We start from the raw sequence: 21,049 nt of genomic DNA, 5'->3' as shown, positions 1-21,049 counted from the left end.
CAATACCAACAGTAACATTTTGCAAAGGGAACACAGTATAATGGGAAAACAAAAACAAAAACCAAGCCCAGGTACGGGAATCTAGACCCCTCTGTTTTAATCATATCTCTGAGCTTATTAGTTGTGTGACCTTTCTTCAATGAACAAGGGAACCCTGAAGTTTATAAAGTTGCAGAAGCTAGAATCCAATTATGAAGGTGCCTCTCTAGCTCATTCACTTCATAAAGTCTATCTCTACTGCATAGAAACCTGGCAAAAGAGGTGACAAGCTGAGGTGCTCTGTTGAAGGGGATGAAAGAGCCAAGCCCCACCAGCCTGTCCCTCACAGCCTACCACCGCCTCCACTCCCACCTGCCCATGAGCTTTGATGCAGCTTCTCTGAACCTAGTATGGAAACCTTATGACAAATGAACTCTGACTTTTTTTTCAAGTTTAACAGTTATGACTCTGTCATGACACAGATACACAGACTTCTGGGGATTTTTCAAGCTTTTGCTTGTCTTATGAAACTCATTAGAGTCAGTATAAGGAACATGCAAGGATGAATTAGCGTGATTTTTACTGGGTCTCCTAATTAATATTGATCTAAGATTAAGATGTCACCCACCGAGGAAATTTATTCTTTCAGAATTCCAGATACAAATGACATGGAGATGCTTATAGAATCAGATGTAGTTCGATTTTTTTTTTTCTCCTTACTCCCATCCAAAGCAGACAGAGGGGAATAAAAATAGATTCCTTGGTATTAATCTGATTTTTTAAATTCACAATCCAACAAAGAGCTCATGTCCAATCATGTCCAAAGAGTGCTTGGTTAATAGTGAAATATTAGTCAAATGGAATAAAAAAAAAAAAAGTAAATGGTACCCTCTCCCCAGTCTTTTCCTCCACAATTTGTCTTGCAATCAATTTGATTTATTGAATCAGAAAAAAGAAAACTAAAGTAAAAAGTTAAAGAGGTTTATGTAAAAGATAGGTTTATGTTGCTAACACTGATTCATGACAACAGGTCAATGTTAGAATCCCTGAAATATGTCTATAGGGATTTTGTGTCCATTAAGATGCCATAGAGAAATTGTTTTTAGACATAATCTAAAGTGTCCATAGTTGCTTTTCTTTGTTTTTGGTAGTACATTCCCAGATTGCAGGGAATTGTCATGTCGTCTTTTTTTGGGAAACCATTCACTATAACAGAAGAGAATGAGATGAGCCAGAAAACTTGCCAAACGCTCCAAGCCTGCAGATCCCACTTCCCTGGTAAACAAAAAGCAGATTCCAACTCCAGGACTTTGTACTTTTCCTACCACTTGTTGGGTAGTTAGTTATTCTACCAAAAGAGTTTTCCAAAATACAACTGGACTCACTGTCATTGTTTCTAGCTTGAGATGGCCTACGGAGTCAAGCCAAAGAAATACAATCTATCCCTTAGGGAAAATAACTTAAATATGAAGGCTGGTTTTCATAAAATATGCGTGAATTCACAAGTGGTTGTATCCTGTTAACCAGGCTGGTTCAGGTCCCATTTTCTTAGGTCAAATGACAAGGCTCAAATAGCCTGTTAAATGATTATGTGTACTAGAGATCATGCTGCTTAGAGAAGGCGATTAAAAGAATTATACCTACCCAGGTTAATGATCAGCCCAACTAGGATTTGCACAAAGAGAATGACTTTGACAGGGTGACCTACCATAGAAGGTTAGGTAACCAAAGAGGGCAGCAAGCAGGTACATGACAAGCATTCCCGTGATGGAAATATTTGACACTGTTTGCATCTTCCTCCGGGACCGACTGAAAAGGAAACACCAAGCTTTGTGGGTTTTGTTTTGTTTTTTAACTTGTGAAAGTATCTCTTTTCATAATTAAAACTTTTAAAAAATAGTGAAAGAATGTATGCTTGTGTTGCTTTTATAAAACCACATTTCTAGTGCAGGAAACCTAGCTTGTTTCGATTTGTCTTTGAGAGCTGAGGAAGATTTGTCTCCATTTTTCTTTTTCTTTCTTTTCTTCTCTTTCTTTCTTTCTTTCATTCTTTCAGGTATTTATTTTGGGGGGAGAGAGAGAGAGAGAGAGAGAGAGAGAGAGAGAGAAAACATGAGCAGAGGGAGGGGGAGAGAGAGAGGGAGGGAAAGAATCTCCAGCCGACTCCCCGCCGAGGGTAGAACCCGACACAGGGCTCCATCTCACGACCCTGAGATCATGACCTTGAGGACCTTATAAAACACCTTTGAACATATGAGCACATTTTCAAAACAAATTAGCATGCTAACATGAGGGCTGCCTTACTCTTTAAGTTCGCTGTAGATGGGCAGGACCTCGGGGTGGCACACAAAAGCAAATGCTAGAATAGGAATCGCGTAGGCTGTCTGAAAAATAAAGATAACAATGCTGGTGTAGCCTTCCAACACAGAGGATGATCCCAAACCATTTCCCCTCATAAAACAGAGATTCGGCTGTAATATTAGGCTCATCACTCACCCGGGAGTTGAATACAAAGTATTTGGGTTGGCACTTGTCATCACTGTGTGCTTCATACTCTACTCCACTGCCATGAAGAGAACCCTTGGCCTGGTTCTCATCTAGCCCTGCAGGATTCTGGTGGGTGTAATCCATCATGAAGTTCACCCCACTACTCTCAGAGTTGTTAGGCAGCATTACCACGTGCACTGGAAGTGTATTGTTGAATGTCAGGTTTCCAACACTGTGATCCAGAACAGGCAGAGGGCAGGGTATTTGGAATTTCTTGTAAATCACCTAGGCCCAGGCATTAAAAAAAAAAAAAAAATCAAACTTTTGAGGAAAATAATGAAACAAAAATCCATATTTGTGGCTTATGGGGTAGAGGTGAGGGGTCTCTGCTGAGGACTTCTTTTAGACTAATGGACAATGGAGACTCCCTCCAGCCTCTGCTCTAAGGAAAGAGTTGGTACAATGGTTGCTCCTGAGAGTCAACAGGACAGTATTTTGCATGAATCCATCCTAAGCATCATTGATATTCTTCTGTGAGAAAGGTGGTCATTGCTTTACTACATTTTATCTCTTTTAGTTCTTCAAACTAATATAAAAATGGGTTACCAAAAATTCTCCTCTCCTCCTTTGCCTTCTTAGGGAAATGCTCTATACAACTTGGCATCCATGATATTATAAAAAGAAAAAAAAAAGTCTCCCTTTTGGTGCAGAGTGGGGGCAATGGGGAGAAGGATTTCTTCTTTAAATCCACTGGGTTTGCCCTCTTTTCACGGGTGGAATGTGCAGCAGAAAATGGCAGGTTGATGTAGATGTGGATAATTCTATAGCCTACTCATTTCTCCTCACTTCTTCCTTCACTTCTTCCTTCACCTTTCTAAATGATCAGTTGTTGTCACATTACTGCTTGAAGGATTCCTTTTGTCCAAATATACATCCTGTGTGCTTTGAACATACTACCAGCCATGGCCTTGGCATTCTAACTAAACTATTTTTAAACTCATGACTGTCCCTTTCCTCATTCCAAATTAGGATACTAGAAAATGGCTTGTGATGCAAGAAGCATTTCATGCTAGTGAAGTGCTTGAGAAAAATGAGGACACTAATTTAGGTACTAAGTGTCTCGTGCTCACTGACCTACAGGGATCATGTCAATAAATCACTTACCACACTGACAAAAAACACCATGCAGGTAAGAGAAAATCCACTGGTATAACCAAGGTAACCTAAAAGTTAGCAGAGAAATTCTGGAAGGTGAATATGGTATCTACAATTGGCTTACCTATTAGAATATGAAATGAAAATAAAAACTGAAAATGACTTTACCTAAATTTTTAAGAAGAGAAAGTGGAAGAATGATTCCAAGAGACACAAATATGACGAGGTAGTTGCCATTGAGGTACCATTCTCTGAAAGAGAAAGAGCGGCAAGGATATTAGGATGTGCCTGGGTGGCTCAGTTTGTTAAACATGCAACACTTGACTCATGATCTCCACATTGTAAGATCGAACCCCGCTTCAGGCTCCTTGCTGACCGTGAGCCTGCTTAAGATTCTCTCTCCCTCACCTCTTCCCCTCTCTCTAAAAGAAAAAAAAGAAAAAAAAAAAGGAAGGAAGGAAGGAAGGAAGGAAGGAAGGAAGGAAGAATCAGGATCAGAATAGACCAAGTAGAATGAGTCAACAGATGTTACAGAGAGAACATAAGACATAAGACATACCCAGTATTTTCTTCAAGTCCCATGAATGCTCTGATTACTTCAGGTAGTTCATATTTAATGATAAAGAGGTAGCTTGACATCGCTAAAATGGAAAACGTGACAGCTTAGTGGTGTACATAGCACTAAAGTCACAAGCAAGTTGTGAGAAGTCCCGGCATTTGGGACATTCAGTCTTCTGGTAAGATGAGCACCTAATCCCCCAGACAGAAAGAAAAGCCGCCCAGTGTGTTTTGTACAGCTTCCAAGTTCTTTTCCAAAATAGATATTTGGCCCTCTGGCTCTTGCACACAGACCTTTGCTAACAGTATCAATGGTGATTCTCTTTTTTTAATCCAGCTCTGAGGTTTTCAGTGACATTGCTCTTTCAAAGTTTCCCCCTAATTAGCTGTAAGTCATCATGGCCTATACGGAGTGCTTGTTTTAGTGTCCTTCACTTGGGCAGGGGTCTGGCCACAAAAGGCTTGGGACAGAGGAAAGAGGGAAGTTCCTAAGGGGGTGCTAGTCTAGTCCTCTGTAACCTCCCTGAGGGGCACCCAGCTCTTCAGAGCACAGATCATCTCAACTGGAGGCTGACTGGATTGATAAAAGAATGTAAGAGATGATAGCTTCTCCCACCTTGGTCAACAGATTTGCTTTCTCTATATCCCAGTCTCCCTTTCCCTAATAAGAAATTAAAGAGTATGGCAAAAGTTCTTGAGCATCTACATAAGTGATAGGATATGTGATAAATGTGATGAATGATGTGTTATCAGGTACTCTTCTGAAAATCTGTCGGTATAATCTATAAACCCTCTCCCTGGAAAAATGCGTATGTATACATACTCATAACATATAATGTTGCCTAAAGTTGTAGGGCTTGAGGCAACATCTCTTTCCCAAGTCCATCCATGCCATGAAGTATAATGCTAATTTGACACAGGGTCCAGGAAGTTAAAAATAAAATTCATTTTATTAATTTAAATTAAAAATAAGATTGACAAGTTTTGCATTGCAATGTTTAAGTGTATCCTACATCTTTCTGGTGAATTTTTGCTCACAGACATGTGAAAGCAGATATCTAAGTTGCAAATTGTACTATTAATAGTTTCAAAGGATTTCTTTAACCTCCAACAAAAGTAATAATGGTGATATTGATTCCTTATATTGGTCAGTCCTGCAGATTACTCCATTTGAGCAGCTGAAAAGCCATGTAAGACAACAAGGTGTAGGCTATTTTCATTCCACAGGTGAGGGTATAAAGGTTTAAAAGCTTCCTTGACATGTCCAAGATCTCACAGATTGAGAACAACAGACCACAAGCAAAATATAAGATCCCTCACTTCAGGCCAGTGTTTCTTCTCTATTGTGAAATGAAATTATTTTTACAATACCTGATGTGTCTTCTGTAAATATTATTTGGTTAATCTTTACAAAGACCTTGGCTAAAGCTAAATCTTACAGAGCGCAAACAGAGGAGATATTTCTGATTAACTGGCTCAGTGAGGTACCCTTCAATTTTAGAGCTGTTAATTGCTGACTTTCAGTGATGTCACCACTGTTAATGTGTTTGGTCTTTGAAAATTTAGAATGATCCAGACCTGTCTGGGTAATGTCAACATTATTCTGCTAATGTTGAAACATCTGCGGTAAATGTTAATTTTTCAGGGGATTGAGAAAATTAAACATTCTAAATGTGGAGTTGCTAAATACAGAAATACAAGTGATTTCCCTTAGGCTAATATAACTACTAATCACATAGAATAACCAAAGTGAGAGCATTTTCAGGAATGGTAGATGAAATTTTGTTTTATTCCCTTAAAGCCACACTTCCTCCATGGGTGTGCATCTTGACTGAGAGACCATTTTATCGTTTATGCCATTATTTAGAAGCATAATGGTAGCTACACTGTGAGCAAAAGACAGTGTTGTTGCCCCTTAGCTCATTGGGTTTAGGGCTAAATATGTGTTTGCCCAGTTATTTCAGTTATCCAAACAAGTAAATTAGATCAACTATGAGGTGATCTTATGAAATGCCTTACATTTTAAGTCTTGAAAAGGCTGAAAATTTGAACCAAATGTAAAGCAATCTATTCTGTGGGGGGTGGCTTGTGGCCCCAAACCAGTAAAATGTAGGAAACAATCCAGGGAATTACTGCCAAAATAGTCTCAATATATACAGATATGAAAAGAAATAAATACAAATCATTAAGAAATGCCTGGATTTTATTTAGCTGCTTACCAACCATACATTAGTAGGAGCAGGTTTAGTTGGATAAAACTTATTAAGAGAATTGCCTTATTCCAGAAATCCTAGATAACTCCAATGATTTTATTTAAGAAGGGTCACCTCCTTGCAAGATCTCTGTGCAAATTTACTTATTGCAGCAATTATTTGTCATAGTGAAAAATTGGAAACAATCCAACATCAATAAGGGATTCAGTAAGCCCATTATGGTACATTTGCGCAATGGAAAATTCAAAAGCCATTTAAAAGAATAGTATGCAAATACATTCAAGGCATATTGTCAAGTAAAAAAAGGAAGCTTCAAATCAGTATTATAAGATGATTTAATTTTATCAGTAACAATATATTTATTAAATTTTGCATAGAGGAAAACCTTGGAGTAGTTATTTCTAAGAGTGAGTTATATAAACATTTCTTTATAATTAATATATTTATGTAATGTTTTAGTTTTTCACAATTAGCATATATTTGTCTTATAATCATAAAAATGCCCATTTAAAAAATAATCAGGAAGGCTCCAGAGACATTGAATCCAAGAATGAGGGAGGAAAGGATGTACTGAACCCTTATTATGGGCCATATGTTATCTGATTTCACCCTCACAATGACCTTGTGAGATGAAATATTACTCTCATTTTTATAGATGGAAAAATTAGACAAGTAAAGTCACAGTGACAAAAACAGACTCAAATTTATGTGTACCAGACTCCCAAAGTCTATTCTCTACTCAAGTGCTTTAAAATATTTTAAAAAATCAGTGTTGTCTGATACATACAAACAGGGCCAAGGGAACCCGGAGGGACTAATATGTACTAGTCTAGAGAAGCAATGGGTCATGGGAGCAAACAGAAAGAAGATGTGTGTGTGTGGTGGGGGGTGGATTTGGGCTGGGGGACTCCAAGAGTAGGGGAACTGAATATGTTTGTTACGGTACGACAGGACATATAGAAGATAGCTATCTAGCTAGGTAGGTATGGGGATGGTAGGAAAGATATCCAAAAGGTACGCAGAAAAAAGATGAAGACCCTTATGTGATCGGCCAAGGAGTTTAAGTTTTATCCTGAAAATAACAAGGTCATGCTGAAGAATTTTATGCATGTGAGAAGCAAGACTAGATTTGCATCTGAGATAGTGAACTTGGAAGATAAATCGGAGATAGGAGCAGGAAGAAACTCAAGGTAGGAAGCCCAGTTAGAAGGCTACTGCAAGAGTCTGAGCACAAACAGTGACCACCTGAACTGTGATGGAGAGCTGGAAGGAGAGAACATCTCAAGACAGGTAAAAAACCAGAATGGACAGGAGCTGGTATTTGATTGGATATTCAGGGTTAAGGAGGGAGGGAGAGGTTATAGGATGACACCTATGATGTTTGGCTCAAGAAACTGGATGCTGCTGGTATTGTTCATTGAGGAAAGAAAGAAGAAAAGAATAAAATGGCAGGTTTGGGGACTGGAGAGGAAGTGAGGAAGTAAGCAGCACTGTGGGATGATAGATTCCAGGTGATCTAAGAGGATGTAGGCAGTAGGACATAGGAATCAAGGGTCTGGATGCCTTCTAAGGGTCAAAGACTCCATAGGGCTGGTGAAGCTGATGGGCAAACAGATGACCTGGAACGCTATTAAAAATACATATTCCTAGGTTCTACTCTGGTATTATAAGAATTTATAGAACCAAGGGATTTGTGGTTTTAATATAATGCTCCTGATGTCTACCTAGCCAGATTTTTCCTTTTGCACAACTTCTCGGGACACACTCCAATAGGCCGGCTCTGTGCAGGCTTCCTCAAGGACCCCTCATATTTTGCTATGCCTCTCAGATACTTAATTTTCAGGTTTATGAAATAGACTCAGTCATATGTATGAAACATCAACTGTTCTGGCAATGACAGAAATAAGCACTAATGCTTTAATCTTGTAAATTTAAATGAAAGCCATAATAGCCTTTGAAATCAAGAAAGCTTTTACTTTCTATTTTACTTCTAGAATTCATTTAGTGGGATCCTATATAATATTTTCTTAGATATTATTTTTAATTAAAGAAGGACAGCAAATCTACTTAAGAATCCTTATTTTTAAAATTTCTGAATATAAAGCAGTTGTTTTTCTGTATTTAAGGTGTTTGTTCATTGCTGTAAGAGTTTTCTGGTTTATTGAGCATTCTTTAGAAAGTTAAGTAGTAGCGAACATTATATGTCCTTACCGCCAATGTTCTGCATTGTAATGGAAACAAAAGCTCCAATTTTTCCAGGCCATCCAAATGCCTTTTCCCCTAGTTTTTCATAAATTAAAGACCCTATAATAAAAAGTAAAAGAAACAAAAAACAACCTTTTGAAAGTATTGTTTTAATGACTAAACTATTTCTATAATTGTACATTAGAGTCTCAAAGGTGTACATAAACACCACATAGAAATTATAAACCCCAAAGATGCAATCTTAGAAGCCAATACAAAACGTGTTAAATGTTCCGCAGATAAGAAGCAATGGCTTCATTCATCTTAGCTCTGTGCAGCAAGTCAGAGCTGTTATTTCTGTCATCCATCAAGACTCCTTTTTCCTATTTGGCTTGAACCTGAGCCAGTTGCCTTTCACTTCTCTTAGCTGCCCCAAATTACTAAAAACATTGAGAAGCCATGTTATTGGGGTCAGAAGAAAATGAAATGTGAAATTGACTAAAATCCTCCTGTAGTTAGAGAGTAATAGACTGAATTAGCTTTCAACAAGGTTCCAAATAGAACATCTTGGACTTGAGGGATAGCATACCTCCTTCCTTGGCGGTCTTTAATAAAAGGTGAACTGAGTAGAGTGATAATATTGCTACAGCAAGCAGCATGATTCTGGGAAGGGAACAGAGAGTAGACAGTAAATTTCTATAATAAATAAGACACACTCATGTTAGATATTATCATAAATTATCACACTGGTCCTTTCAATCATTAACTTTCCAAAAGTATGTGGATTTTGGGGAAGCTGAGAAATTCTTTGGAAGTCGCTCTATTTTATGTGCTAAAACATACCACCGGAAATTCCTCACATTTCTTTTTCTTTCTTTTTTTTTTTTTTTTTTTTTTTTCCCCCTTAGTAAAATTTGTTTCTTAACTCAGATGCTAAATGTATAGCAGAATTAGCAAATATTCTATCCACTTGTTCAGTTTATGAATATATGTCCATCATATTTGTGAGCTATTCTCAGCAACATTTATAATTGAAGGGCTACTTGACAAGCTGGCTAGCCTTTAATGTAAAATCTGGAAATACAGAAGCCAGAGCACACAGAGTCTAACCTGCATCACTACGGATCCTGCACATGAGACAATAAGATACTGTGTGAGCCAGAGGGTCAGGCGGTTGCCTGTATAACAGAGCAAACAGAGAAAGGGAAGGATAGGGCTCAGAAAAATGTCTTTTTTGTGTTGTGGTCAGAAAGAATCATTTCTGGGTCAGGACCGTCTACATGTCCATAGGCATGTATGAATTCCTTATGCATACAGTGATCATTGTTTCTCCAAAAACAAGAATTGGAAAGCAAAAACAAGAGCACAGATGAAAGCATCTATATAATAAATAAAGGAATAATACTAAATTTACCTGACATCATAAAAAAAAAACAACAAACCAAAAAACCCCTTACTCTTTGTTTTACACAGCCAGAACACATTAAACATTTTCCCCACAATTGATCTAATTCTTTGGTAATTCCTGATGAAGTCAATGTTGCAAATGTACATTTGGCCACGAGTTACACATTTTTATAACTACACTAGCTATCTTGTGCTCTTGTTTTCCACAAAATACATTTATCAGAACTGTCTAATCAATGACTTACTTATGTAAGTTTCCATACACCTGTGAACTCACCTAAGATGAGATTTGGATTACAAAATTTTGTTTCCTGGAAAAATAATGAGCATTCCCTGTGTTCTAAAACCATACTTCCTTTGGCAGGGAATACTAAAAGTAAAACCAATGAAATCCTGTGTCACTTGCTGTGAATTAAGGGGTATAACCAAATTCAATCTGTGCTCCTTGGATATACACCTTCCAATATCCCACAACGTAATTGCTCTGGACAGTATAATCTGTTAAATGTTTAGGCTTGAAATGAGGGCCTCGGTTTTAAAAGTGGAATATTGTCCTCCCATGAAAATCATCTTGTGGCCCTAGGCCTAGGGTCAGGGGAAGAGTCTCTTATTTCTATTCCTCAGTCATTGATGATAACTGCCTAATTGTAACGGTACGTATAATGAATAAGGAGAAGGCAGTCTGTCTTAGAGATAGGGCCTATGACAAAAGTATACAACTGTGTGTATGAATACATCTCTAAGCCATTAAGATTCAGAGGATTAAAAAAAATGACTTTGTTTCAAACGTGACATTGATATAAAAATGCATCCAGCTAAAAAATATTATACCCAAAACAGATCAGAGCAGTAACACAATATAAATATTTATAGTTCTGCCTGATCCTTAGCCCTCAAATAGCTGTGTGATTATCTAATCCTAAGTGATGCTCAATACATAAATGGCATATATTTATAACATAAGCATTGCATTCTTAGACAGCTATTTAACGCTCTAACATTGCATTAGAGATGGTGATCTGCATTCACACAGTTGCCTAATATTAGACTGTATTCCTGTGAAGAATTCCATGGCTGCCAACTGTGTCTTAGAAAATACCAGGCTGTATGTAATACACAGGAACATCTGTGGCTATTTGTCACAGACAATGTGGTATCCATCACCCAGGTCATGATGCTGCTGCCCTTAGGCAGCATTTGACAAGTACCTAGGTTTAGGAATAAACTCGGGCCTGTCTGTAAATATTTCTGTCCCAAGCACTATACTAGGTCTCGGGGATACAGACATGTGGTGAGTGAAAACAGACAGGGACCCAATCCCCTGGAGATTATAGTCTAGCAAAGGAGAGAGATACTAACCAAATAAATCTAATAACTGCACTAAAGAATTAAAATTGTGGGGTGTGTATAATAAGTATTTGTCCCAGTCATGGAGGTCAACAATGGCATAACTTGGGTGAGGGTGAGCTGTCCTATGAGAAGTCAACTAGATGAAGAAGAAAGGAAAAAGAATTGTAGGACCATGTGCAAAGGCCCTGTGGTGAGAGGGGAATATGGAACCTTCTGGGATGGAGAGAAAGCCAGTGTGTTCATTGTATCAGGCATCTAGAGGGTGTAGGGGATGGGGCACAAGATAGGACCAGGGCATGCAGGACTTTGTAAGCCTGGTTTGGGATGGGATCTTTTCCCTCACAGTGTGATACAGTTGTATCTGCTTCTGGGAAAGGTCTTTTTACAGAGAATCACTTTGTAAAATGCTTTCTTTGAACTGGTAGGGCTGCTCCAGTACTTTGGGTGGTTGAGCACATACATTTTCTGTGAGGTGGTTAGGGGCAGCTGGTTGAACAAGCACCATGATTAGTCTGCTCTGATTAGTCCTCAGGTTGTTATTTTATCTAGAAGCCAGAGAATATGTTAATACTTTCCCAGATCATTCCTGTTCACAAAGATCAAACTTGAGATTGTTAATTAAAAAAACACAAGGCATACATGGTCTTTGAACCAGATATACTTACATAAAAAGTATGATCCCTGTGTTGGCCATGGCATAGGACAGGCCCAAGATTCCACTGCCCATGATGGCATTACTCAGGTTGAATGAAGACATTCCAAAGGAGGTGGTTCCAGGATGCTTCAAGAAAAAAGTGTGTATTTTAAGCAAATATTTGCCAAAGGATGAACCCTTTTCAAATTATCCTTATTCTCACATTATCTTTACTGGAGGAGTTTATGGTTTAAAAATGAAGAGTAAGATAAAAATCACAGTGAATAAAAGCTTTTGCTTCCATAAAAGCATATAATTTTCAAAGGAATGCTTGGTTTCAGCAGGGGTCTTGGGGAAAAAAATAGAAAATACCGGTTGGGTAACGTAAAGAAGGGAAAGTATGTCTGATTGCAGATTACATTTGGATTAGAATGATTTCTCCAAAAAACAAATGAATTTCATAAATGATTTATGTAGCCATATGGTGAACAGGAAAAACAAGTCCTTATTCCAGTAAGGGCCTGAATAAACAGAGAATGTGCTGATCAAGGCTTGGAAAATTTCAGTCACATTGTTTTCCCACAGAGACCTAGGTAGATCAGGCACCCTCGAGTCCTGTTTACTGCCCCAAAGCAGAGATTCACTTACATGTTCATCATCATAATTGGCCAGCTTCTTTTCCCCTAAAAATCCATTCGTCAGGAATTTCTGACTTTCAGCATCTTCATTAGTAAATTGACTGGATACACATAAAAAAAAGAAAATGAAGGAAAAACATCTAAGTAAATGCTCTGAATTATAGTTCTGTTTCCGGTGAGCTAAGTCACTGAATCTGGGAGGAAAAACAAAGCACTTAAAAAAAATTTTTTTTTCCTTGCAGAAAAGAGCTGGGCTCCATTCCTGAATAGACCTTGGGAAGGAGAGAAGTTATGAAGGAAGAAAATAATTTTTTAAAACACATTTTTTCTTCCCACATGAACTTTGCAAAAAAAAAAAAAAAAAAAAGAATAGTTACATCTAATTTTGTTTTCATTTTGAGCCCTCCCAAAGAGAAAGTACAGAGCAGTGACTGCGTTTTCTCCACGACTACCACACCAAAATCAGACGATTGTATTAATTCAATAAATATTAAGTGCCTAGGCATGGGATCCTCCTCTCATTGAATGTTCAAATATCTCTACGAGAGGAACTTTCATGTCCCTGCTCTACAGATGAGATGACCCTGCCTCAGAAAACGGAAATAACATGCCCACACCCACCGAGCTCCAAGTCTAGGGTCTTCCATGGCACCTTGCAGTCCCAGGCAGGACTCCATAGCTGGTGTTTTCCTCTTTTCTTGGCTCCACCTGTGTAGTCACATATTCCTTGCTGGAATGTAGTTCACTGTTAGCTCTGTGTTGTGTTTGGTTGTTTTTGTGTGTGAGTGCATAGATTTTCATGACTCTGAAGATATACTTGGAAGGAAACAGGGCTTTCCACCGTCACCATTTACAAAAACTGTGATTGTGGTCTACCTGGGCAGAGGCTGGTCTCCACATACAGCTGTCCTGTACAGATCCTGGGGTTATATGCCAGGGGTTTGAGGAGACAAATCTAGTCCAACCACATATCCAAAAGGCTTGACTAGTAACTATAGGAGATTTGTACAAATTACCCTTTATAACAGAAGCTAATCCTGAAAATATCTTGTGAGAAAGAGAGATAACAGGGTCACTTTGGGAGAGTAAAGGAGAAGAATGTCAAGTACAGGTAGAACCGGCAGACAAAGTTACTAAGTTTGATGTGCTTTTCTAGATATTCACTGTGTATAAATTAGGAACATCTCCCAGCATTCTCCTCTTTCTCTTAGGAAGCATAATGTCCGTTGGTGGTTTTTTTCCATCCCTGCATGAACCCCCTTACTCCCTGTTCCCTTTTTGTGCTTTATTCTAATAATCTCTAGTTAATAGACTTGTTATGTGGAGACTGGTACATAATGTTCGTATTTGGAAACAGACAAAATAAGATGAAATGGAGCCTAAAACAGGCCTAAGGATTAGAAAGCAAAAGTGTCACCTGGATTTAAACTCTGGAATGCCAACATTCTATTTTTTTTTTTTTTTACCTCAGTCAATAAATTAGAATCCTTTAGTCCGTGAGTAGTTTTTAAAATTTAAAGTGTGGAAGTAAATAGATTTTTCTTTCTCGAGGCATTCACATGTTTTTATTTTGGCATGAGATGAATTATAATCATAAAACATGACAAGATTGGATAAAATATATGAGAAATGTTTTGAATGTCTTAAATGTTTTGATACCGAATCCAGCATGTATTGAGAACATAAGTATAATGATTCCAAATAAATGAATTATGTTCAATTTCCCAGCAACTTACATTGAAGGGATCAATCCCAACCAAACATAAGCAAAACCCATTTTTTTTATTTTATTTTTTATAAACATATATATATTTTTTTCCCCCAGGAGTACAGGTCTGTGAATCTCCAGGTTTACACACTTCACAGCACTCACCATAGCACATACCCTACCCAATGTCCATAACCCCAAAAACCCATCTTCTTAAAGTGATTATAAAATTGCAAAATGATGACCTGGGTCTGAGTCAGGAGTTAAAAGCTAAGTCACTGTAAGTAGTCCAGAACACATTGTACAAAGCTTAACAAAAGCATTCCCATCTTTCCACTGTGGCTTTTAGAGGACCAAAATTGAATGACTCTATAGGACTGTTCTCAGGATGATGCCTCCTCCTCTCTGTCACCTCTGCAGGGTTCATATCTCTGGGCCTCCTTCTTTGGAACAAGAGCCCCCAGAGTTGGTACATTGGCAAGTAGGTACTGCGTTTTTCACTGAAGCTCACGAGAAGATAAATATCTTCTTGCAACTCAGGCAACCACTCTGCAGATCCCAAAGCCCTGAGTTCTGCCACCCTGTATCTTCTCAAGAGTGGCTCAATCGAGAAAATGCCACGAGTTACTTCTCCATCATCTCTCTAGTCCATCGGCTTACAAACCAACTGTATGGGCTCCACGGAGGAAGAACAGGGCTTCCTCCTGATGGTCTTTCCTGAATGTTGTGATATGAAATGAGATGTCCTTGTTTGAGGGTCATATTCTCTACTTCAGGCCTAGAGCTGGTCAAACATTTCCTTTTAAATGTCTGAAGTCATGCATCTTTTGTATTATATACCATTTTGTGAGAAATGAATTTCCTTTATCAAATGGCTATTGTGTACCTACTATGTTCCAGGCAGTATCCAATTGCTGGGTCCACAGAAGCCAGTTGCCTGTTGTCGTGGAATGATGGAGAGAGAGGGCACACAAGGGAGGGGGTGGTCACTTCTACCCGAGGGAAGGCTCTATAGGAGTTCCACTTTTGAACTATATCTTGGAGGATGAATGGTATCAATAGACAAAGGGGAAGGTGGGTGGGTGACACAAAAAGATGGCATTTCAGACAGATGGAGCAGGATGAGTGAAGGTGCAGGGAGCTGGGAGTGGCCCAACAAGGCTTTCCTACAAAAAGGGAGCAGAGCAAGAGATGGACAGGAGAGCCAGGTCAGGGATAGGTCATGAAGGCCTTACATGCCAAGCAATGTAGGGCCCAATCTTTGTCTTATAGCTAATGGGGAGTCTTTACTAAGGGATGGAACCCAAGTCACTTTGCAATTGTAAAAGATTAGTTTTGCAGGGATGTGAAGAGCAGTTGAAGGTGAGTAAAATGTAAGAGAGGGAGACAAAAGAGAAGTTTTATAGGTGACAGATGATGTGATCCTAGAGTAAGATGGCAGCAGAATGGGTACAGAGAAGAGGGTGGATTTGAAACATTAAAGAGCTAGAACCAACCAGAAATAATCAAACACACTGGATGTGTGATTGGGGGAAGGGACGATATGCGATTAATAGTCCGGGTCTACTAAAACTGAGTTGTATAGGACAGTGGCGACTTTTACCTAATGACAATTACTGGAGGAGGAGGAGATTTTGAAGAGAAATACAGGAGTTCAATATTAGACATCACAAGTCTGACTTTATAAATGAGGCAATTCAGACACACAAGGCACCCGGCAGAGATATGTGGTAGACAGTTGGATAGAGTGACCTGAAATGAACTTGAGAAGTCTAACAGGCTGAAGACATGGCGCACACTCTGAGTGGAACCATGAGAGTTGTCAATGAACTTGCTCACAGGTCCATTTTAGTGACCAAAGACTCCCTACAGAATTCTGGAGATGCCGCAACACTGAGGAGGCAGTGAAAGGAAGAGGACAATAGTCCAGAAGGTGAAAGGAGTGATAGGTTAAGATAACTTCAAATGTTCTATATTAGTGGGGACAAGAACACTGTAACCTCAATTCTAGTCACACACAGTCTAAATCAGAGTGACATATAGTAATGATATAATAATGAACTTCAGGATCAGAGAGTTGATGTGTGAACATCGATGTCATGGTTATCTTGCAATTAGGTAATGCATCCAGTTCCTCCTGACAAAAACCTTGTTTTGCACATCTGTAAGCCTGACATTTTTCCATGGGACCTGGTCATTTTTAATCCCATACCTGCTCATCGCTGCCTTGTCTAAATTTCCCATCCCGGTGTAGCTATCTTGAGCACTTTCTCCACTGATGCTCTCATCCTCCGGCTCAGTGTTGACGTTTCTCAGCTCCATGGGGTCCATTTGAGCTGCCAGCGTCTCTTGTCCACACACCAGCTCCTTCAGTGTAAACAGTACACTGCACCTTCAGCCTCAGGCTCTTCCACTTTAGGTTGGTGTTCAGAACACTCTTATCTGCAAGCAGAACGTGATATAAATCATGATTTTCTTTAAATTAGATAAATGACTATGAATCACCTACTTTGTGTAGGATCTCTATAGAAATATAGAAAGAAAGTACACTCCTGAAAATGTCCTATGAATTTATGTCTGGCAAGTTTCCTTTACCGAATATAAAAACAGAAAATCAAAGAAGAAGGAAAGTCATTGAATAAATTGCTACATCAGCGGATATTTACAGAGAGCCTGTGTAGGTGAACATGGCAGGTGCTTTGCTAGTCACTGTGGGAAGAAAAAACAGTAAGAGCTGGCATCCAGCTTCAAGCAGCTTTCCTGTTTATAAGCAAACTGCCTAAGGGAAAAGACGACGAAAGTAAATTGTTGACGAAGACCTGATAAGGCAGAGTCTAACAGTGTCTCGACTAGCAGTAAGATAAGAAAATTACTGCTTGAATTTGCTAATTGGGTATGAGAGAATTCCCATCACCAGAACGCCTGATAGCATGCAACACAGGGTAAGAACACTAAGGGAGCTGCTTTCCAGGCACTTGGACCAGGAAGCCAAAGCTAAGAATGTACCAAAAGGAAGTACAGTTTTATCTCTGAATAAGTATCTGTCACCATCCATATAAAATTAAAATGCATTTTAACAGCAAAGAGACTCAGCTTTTAGGTTCTGTTCTGCCTTTAATTCATTGGACCCCAGCACAAGTTAACATTTTTTTTTTAAATTAAGATTTTATTTATTTATTTTTGCAAGAGAGAGAGCATGCACAGAGAGTGAAGGAGAAAGAGCACAAGTAGGGGGAGGAGCAGAGGGAGAAGCACACTCCCCGCTGAGCGAGGAGCCCACCTCTGCAATCTAGCACCTGGGCAGCACATCTGTGGCAGGCAACTCACACTCGCCTGCCAAGTTCACAACCCTAAAGTACAAAAGCCACAGAACATACATGGGAACTCAGGGTGAGCATCAGAGTGTGAGAAAGAAGATTCATATCGGAGTAACTGGAGCTAGCAAAGCAATCTAAAAGGGACTTTAACACTATATAATGAAAACTAATAGGAAGTTTCAAAATAAGAAATAACATCCATAAAATAAGAACATTGAAGAAGATGATCAGGTTGGTTTGAAAAAGAGCCAAAAAAGGAATTCTAACAAAAAAAATATAGTCCTTGAAATAAAGAGAACTCAGCTGAAGGGAGAGTCATGAAACTGAAAGATAGATCCATGGAAATCACTCAAATTATAACACAAATAGGTTAAAAAGACAAATATGAAGTTAAGGGACATGGTAGGGGAAACAAGAATAAGAACCCTAATATACCCCACTTGACCTCCTATTATGAGAAAAGTATGAGGCCAGGGAAAAGCAAAATAGAAAGACACACTGGCAGAAAACTGCCCAGAACCAAAAAAAAAAAAAAGATAGTAGCTCCCAGGATCTTTTTAAAAAAGCACATAGTATTACAAGCAAAAGGAATAAAAATGAATATACTCATTAATATGACAAAGATAAAGAGAAAAATATAAAAGTCAACAGAGGGGATAGAAGATAAGCATATGGTTAAAGAAAAAATAGAAACTTACATTAAATGAGTAAAGAAGTTTCTCCTATGCATCACACAGACCAGTTTCCCCTAAGAGGAGGAACTCTGAATGATCATTTCTATTTTAGCTCCTTATTTAAAGTTAGTTATTCTAAATTTAAATTATTCACTAAAACCTCTCTGACATGGTTTATCAATTCTAGACTTGAACATATGACAGGTGAGGAAATTAGCATACTTCCTTCTATCTGTCCCTCTCACAAGCTCCTAATTGTTTTAGTTAATGAAAGACTTATAAAATGTTGAGTTTCATAAATACTTTCCTACTATTCTGTAAAACAATGAAATCTCTCACGATTTTCTGTAGGTTGTTTCTGAACACTGAAAGCCCACAATCAGCATTGACAACATTATGATTGTGTGAATGGAACATTCCAAAGAGCCAAGGGATAATAAATGATAATAAATACATAATAAATGATCTAGAAGTCCTCTGTTAGTAAAACTTTGCAAATGAATGTCCCATCCTTTTACTTTCTGAATGGTTTCCTTCTCCATCCTCTGGGTCTCACTCAGCTGCCAGTGTCTTCTGAACGCCATTCCATCTTCTTTCTTCCATTCATTTTGCATCGCGCTGAAATCTACCTCGAATAACTCTTTTCACACAATGTGTCTATGAGTGTAAACAAAATTTCTGTGTTGTTTCATGTTGGATAAAAGCTTTACTTTGCCCTTAAACTTTGTTTGATGAAGTACTGAGTAGAGTAGAAAAATGCAGTTTAGTTTTTTAATTTTTTATTTAAATTCTAGTGAGATAACATACAGTATAATATTACTTTCAGGTGTCTGATATAGTGATTCAGCACTTCCATAGATCACCCAGTGGTCTTCAGGACAATTGTTCTCCTTCATCCCCATCCTCTATTTCCCCCCTCCCATCCATAACCACCAGTTTGTTCTCTATAGTTGAGAGTCTGTTTCTTGGTTTATCTCTCGCTCTTTTAATCCCACCTTTCTTGTTGTTTTCTTTCTTAAATCCCACGATGAATGAAATCATATGATATGTGTCTTTCTTGGACTGACTTATCTCATTTAGCAGAATACTCTTGTAGCTCCAAGCATGTCACTGCAAATGGCAAGATTTCCTTCTTTTTTATGGCAGAATACTATTCCATTGTATAACACTGTTTACTTTTAAGCTATATCTATTTTATCTTTCACCCTGTCCACTAATTATTTTTTCACAATCATGTTTTTAATTTGTAATAGTTTGGTCTTCATCTTCTCCTTCTTTTTGCATCCTACCTTTTTTGTTTGTTTTATGGTGTCAGTGTTTTCTCAAATCTTTCTAAGGATATTGACTGGAAGTTTTCAGAAGCTCCTTTTGTTCCCTAAATTATGTCTTTTTTTCTGGGATTAATTCTGTTTGTTCATCTTGGTCCCTCTCTCACTCTCAGGTTTTCCTTAAATTCTTAGTGATCCTAAATTGTCTGTTCATCTTTATGAATGAAGAGTATTGGGGTTTACTGAGATAGGTAGCACTTGAGGTTTCTCTTCAATCTTACAGCCCCATTTCATTAATGGGTTGCTCTCCTGTAGGTCCCAGAAGTGGCTTCTCTGTAAGTGTCTATGTGTGGAGCATCCTGGAGAATGCCACTCCCGGATGCAGCAGGTGCTCTTGGACAGGTTTCTTTCTTTCTTTCTTTCTTTCTTTCTTTCTTTCTTTCTTTCTTTCTTTCTTTCTTTCTTTCTTTCTTTCTTTCTTTCTCTTTCTTTCTTTCTTTCTTTCTTTCTTTCTTTCTTTCTTTCTTTCTTTCTCTTTCTTTCTTTCTTTCTTTCTTTCTTTCTTTCTTTTTAAGATTTTATTTATGTATTTGGCAGAGAGAGAGAGACAGTGGGATGTGAAATACAAGCAGGGCGAGTGGGAAAGGGAGAAGCAGGCTTCCCGCTGAGCAGGGAGCCCGATGTTGGGCTCAATCCCAGAACCCTGAGCCGTAGGCAGACGCTTAAGAAATGCTGTCACGAATTTTCTTCTTGGGTGGAGCTTCCATTCCTGCTTGTAACTCCTCTTTGTCTGCTGTGGAGGCCCGAGTGCCTTTTGTAAAGTTGGGCATTCTTTTAAAAATATGTATATTTTAAAGATTTTGTTTATTTGAGAGAGAGAAAGAAAGACAGCACAAGTCAGGGGCAGGGGAGCAGAGGAAGAGGGAGAAACAGACTCCCCACTGAACGCAGAGCCCAATGTGGGGCTGGTCTCAGGACACCAAAATCAAGACCTGAGCTGAAGTCAGATGATTAACTGACTGAGCCACACAGCAGCCCCCCCCCCAAATCTTTCTTTTAATAATCAGAATTTAATTGCTGTCTTTATCTGCATGTAAACATACATAGTATTTTATACACATATCTATAATTTTTATAAAAGAGGACTTTACAATTCTCAAAACGCACAAAACAATGTAAGCAAGGTAGGTACCCTTCCCAAATAAGGAAAGTGAGACCTAATCTCATGGCATTTATATAATGGTATAAAACATTACATTCTCTTTTGACTATGACATGACATAGTCCCTGAAATATGAAACAGTGATTTAAGGTCTTGGCCCCAAATCCTAATTTTAGCCCTGGGCAAGGGCATCTTCTCATAAAAGCTGGAACACATTTTCATAGCTTATATCTTTAGCTCTGAAGATTCTATTATTGACCTACTTTAAGGAAACAACAGCTAAAACAAAATTGAAAAAGAATTAAAACATTATGA

The 21,049-nt window shown here is 38.4% G+C and overlaps 1 protein-coding gene across 2 annotated transcripts in view; it reads right to left on the bottom strand.

The window, feature by feature from the left end:
* SLC38A4 (solute carrier family 38 member 4) overlaps positions 1-21,049 on the bottom strand; it is a 61,871-nt gene that overhangs the window by 9,567 nt on the left and 31,255 nt on the right. For both annotated transcript variants that reach the window (XM_032876960.1, XM_032876959.1), the window contains exons 2-12: positions 16,526-16,755; positions 12,616-12,706; positions 11,999-12,114; positions 9,166-9,239; positions 8,604-8,696; positions 4,181-4,262; positions 3,790-3,872; positions 3,631-3,689; positions 2,476-2,751; positions 2,284-2,363; positions 1,688-1,788 (exon numbers count right to left, since the gene is read on the bottom strand). In XM_032876960.1, coding sequence (XP_032732851.1) covers positions 1,688-1,788; positions 2,284-2,363; positions 2,476-2,751; positions 3,631-3,689; positions 3,790-3,872; positions 4,181-4,262; positions 8,604-8,696; positions 9,166-9,239; positions 11,999-12,114; positions 12,616-12,706; positions 16,526-16,644 — 1,174 coding nt within the window. In that variant the 5' untranslated portion in view covers positions 16,645-16,755. The remainder of the gene's footprint in view (positions 1-1,687; positions 1,789-2,283; positions 2,364-2,475; positions 2,752-3,630; positions 3,690-3,789; positions 3,873-4,180; positions 4,263-8,603; positions 8,697-9,165; positions 9,240-11,998; positions 12,115-12,615; positions 12,707-16,525; positions 16,756-21,049) is intronic.

The sequence above is a fragment of the Lontra canadensis genome, unplaced genomic scaffold, assembly GCF_010015895.1.
Source record: "Lontra canadensis isolate GAN:19392208 unplaced genomic scaffold, GSC_riverotter_1.0 scaffold59, whole genome shotgun sequence".
NCBI classification, from domain to species: Eukaryota; Metazoa; Chordata; class Mammalia; order Carnivora; family Mustelidae; genus Lontra; species Lontra canadensis.
Note: the sequence above shows the minus strand (reverse complement) of the source record. Positions and strands in the feature narration are given on the sequence as shown.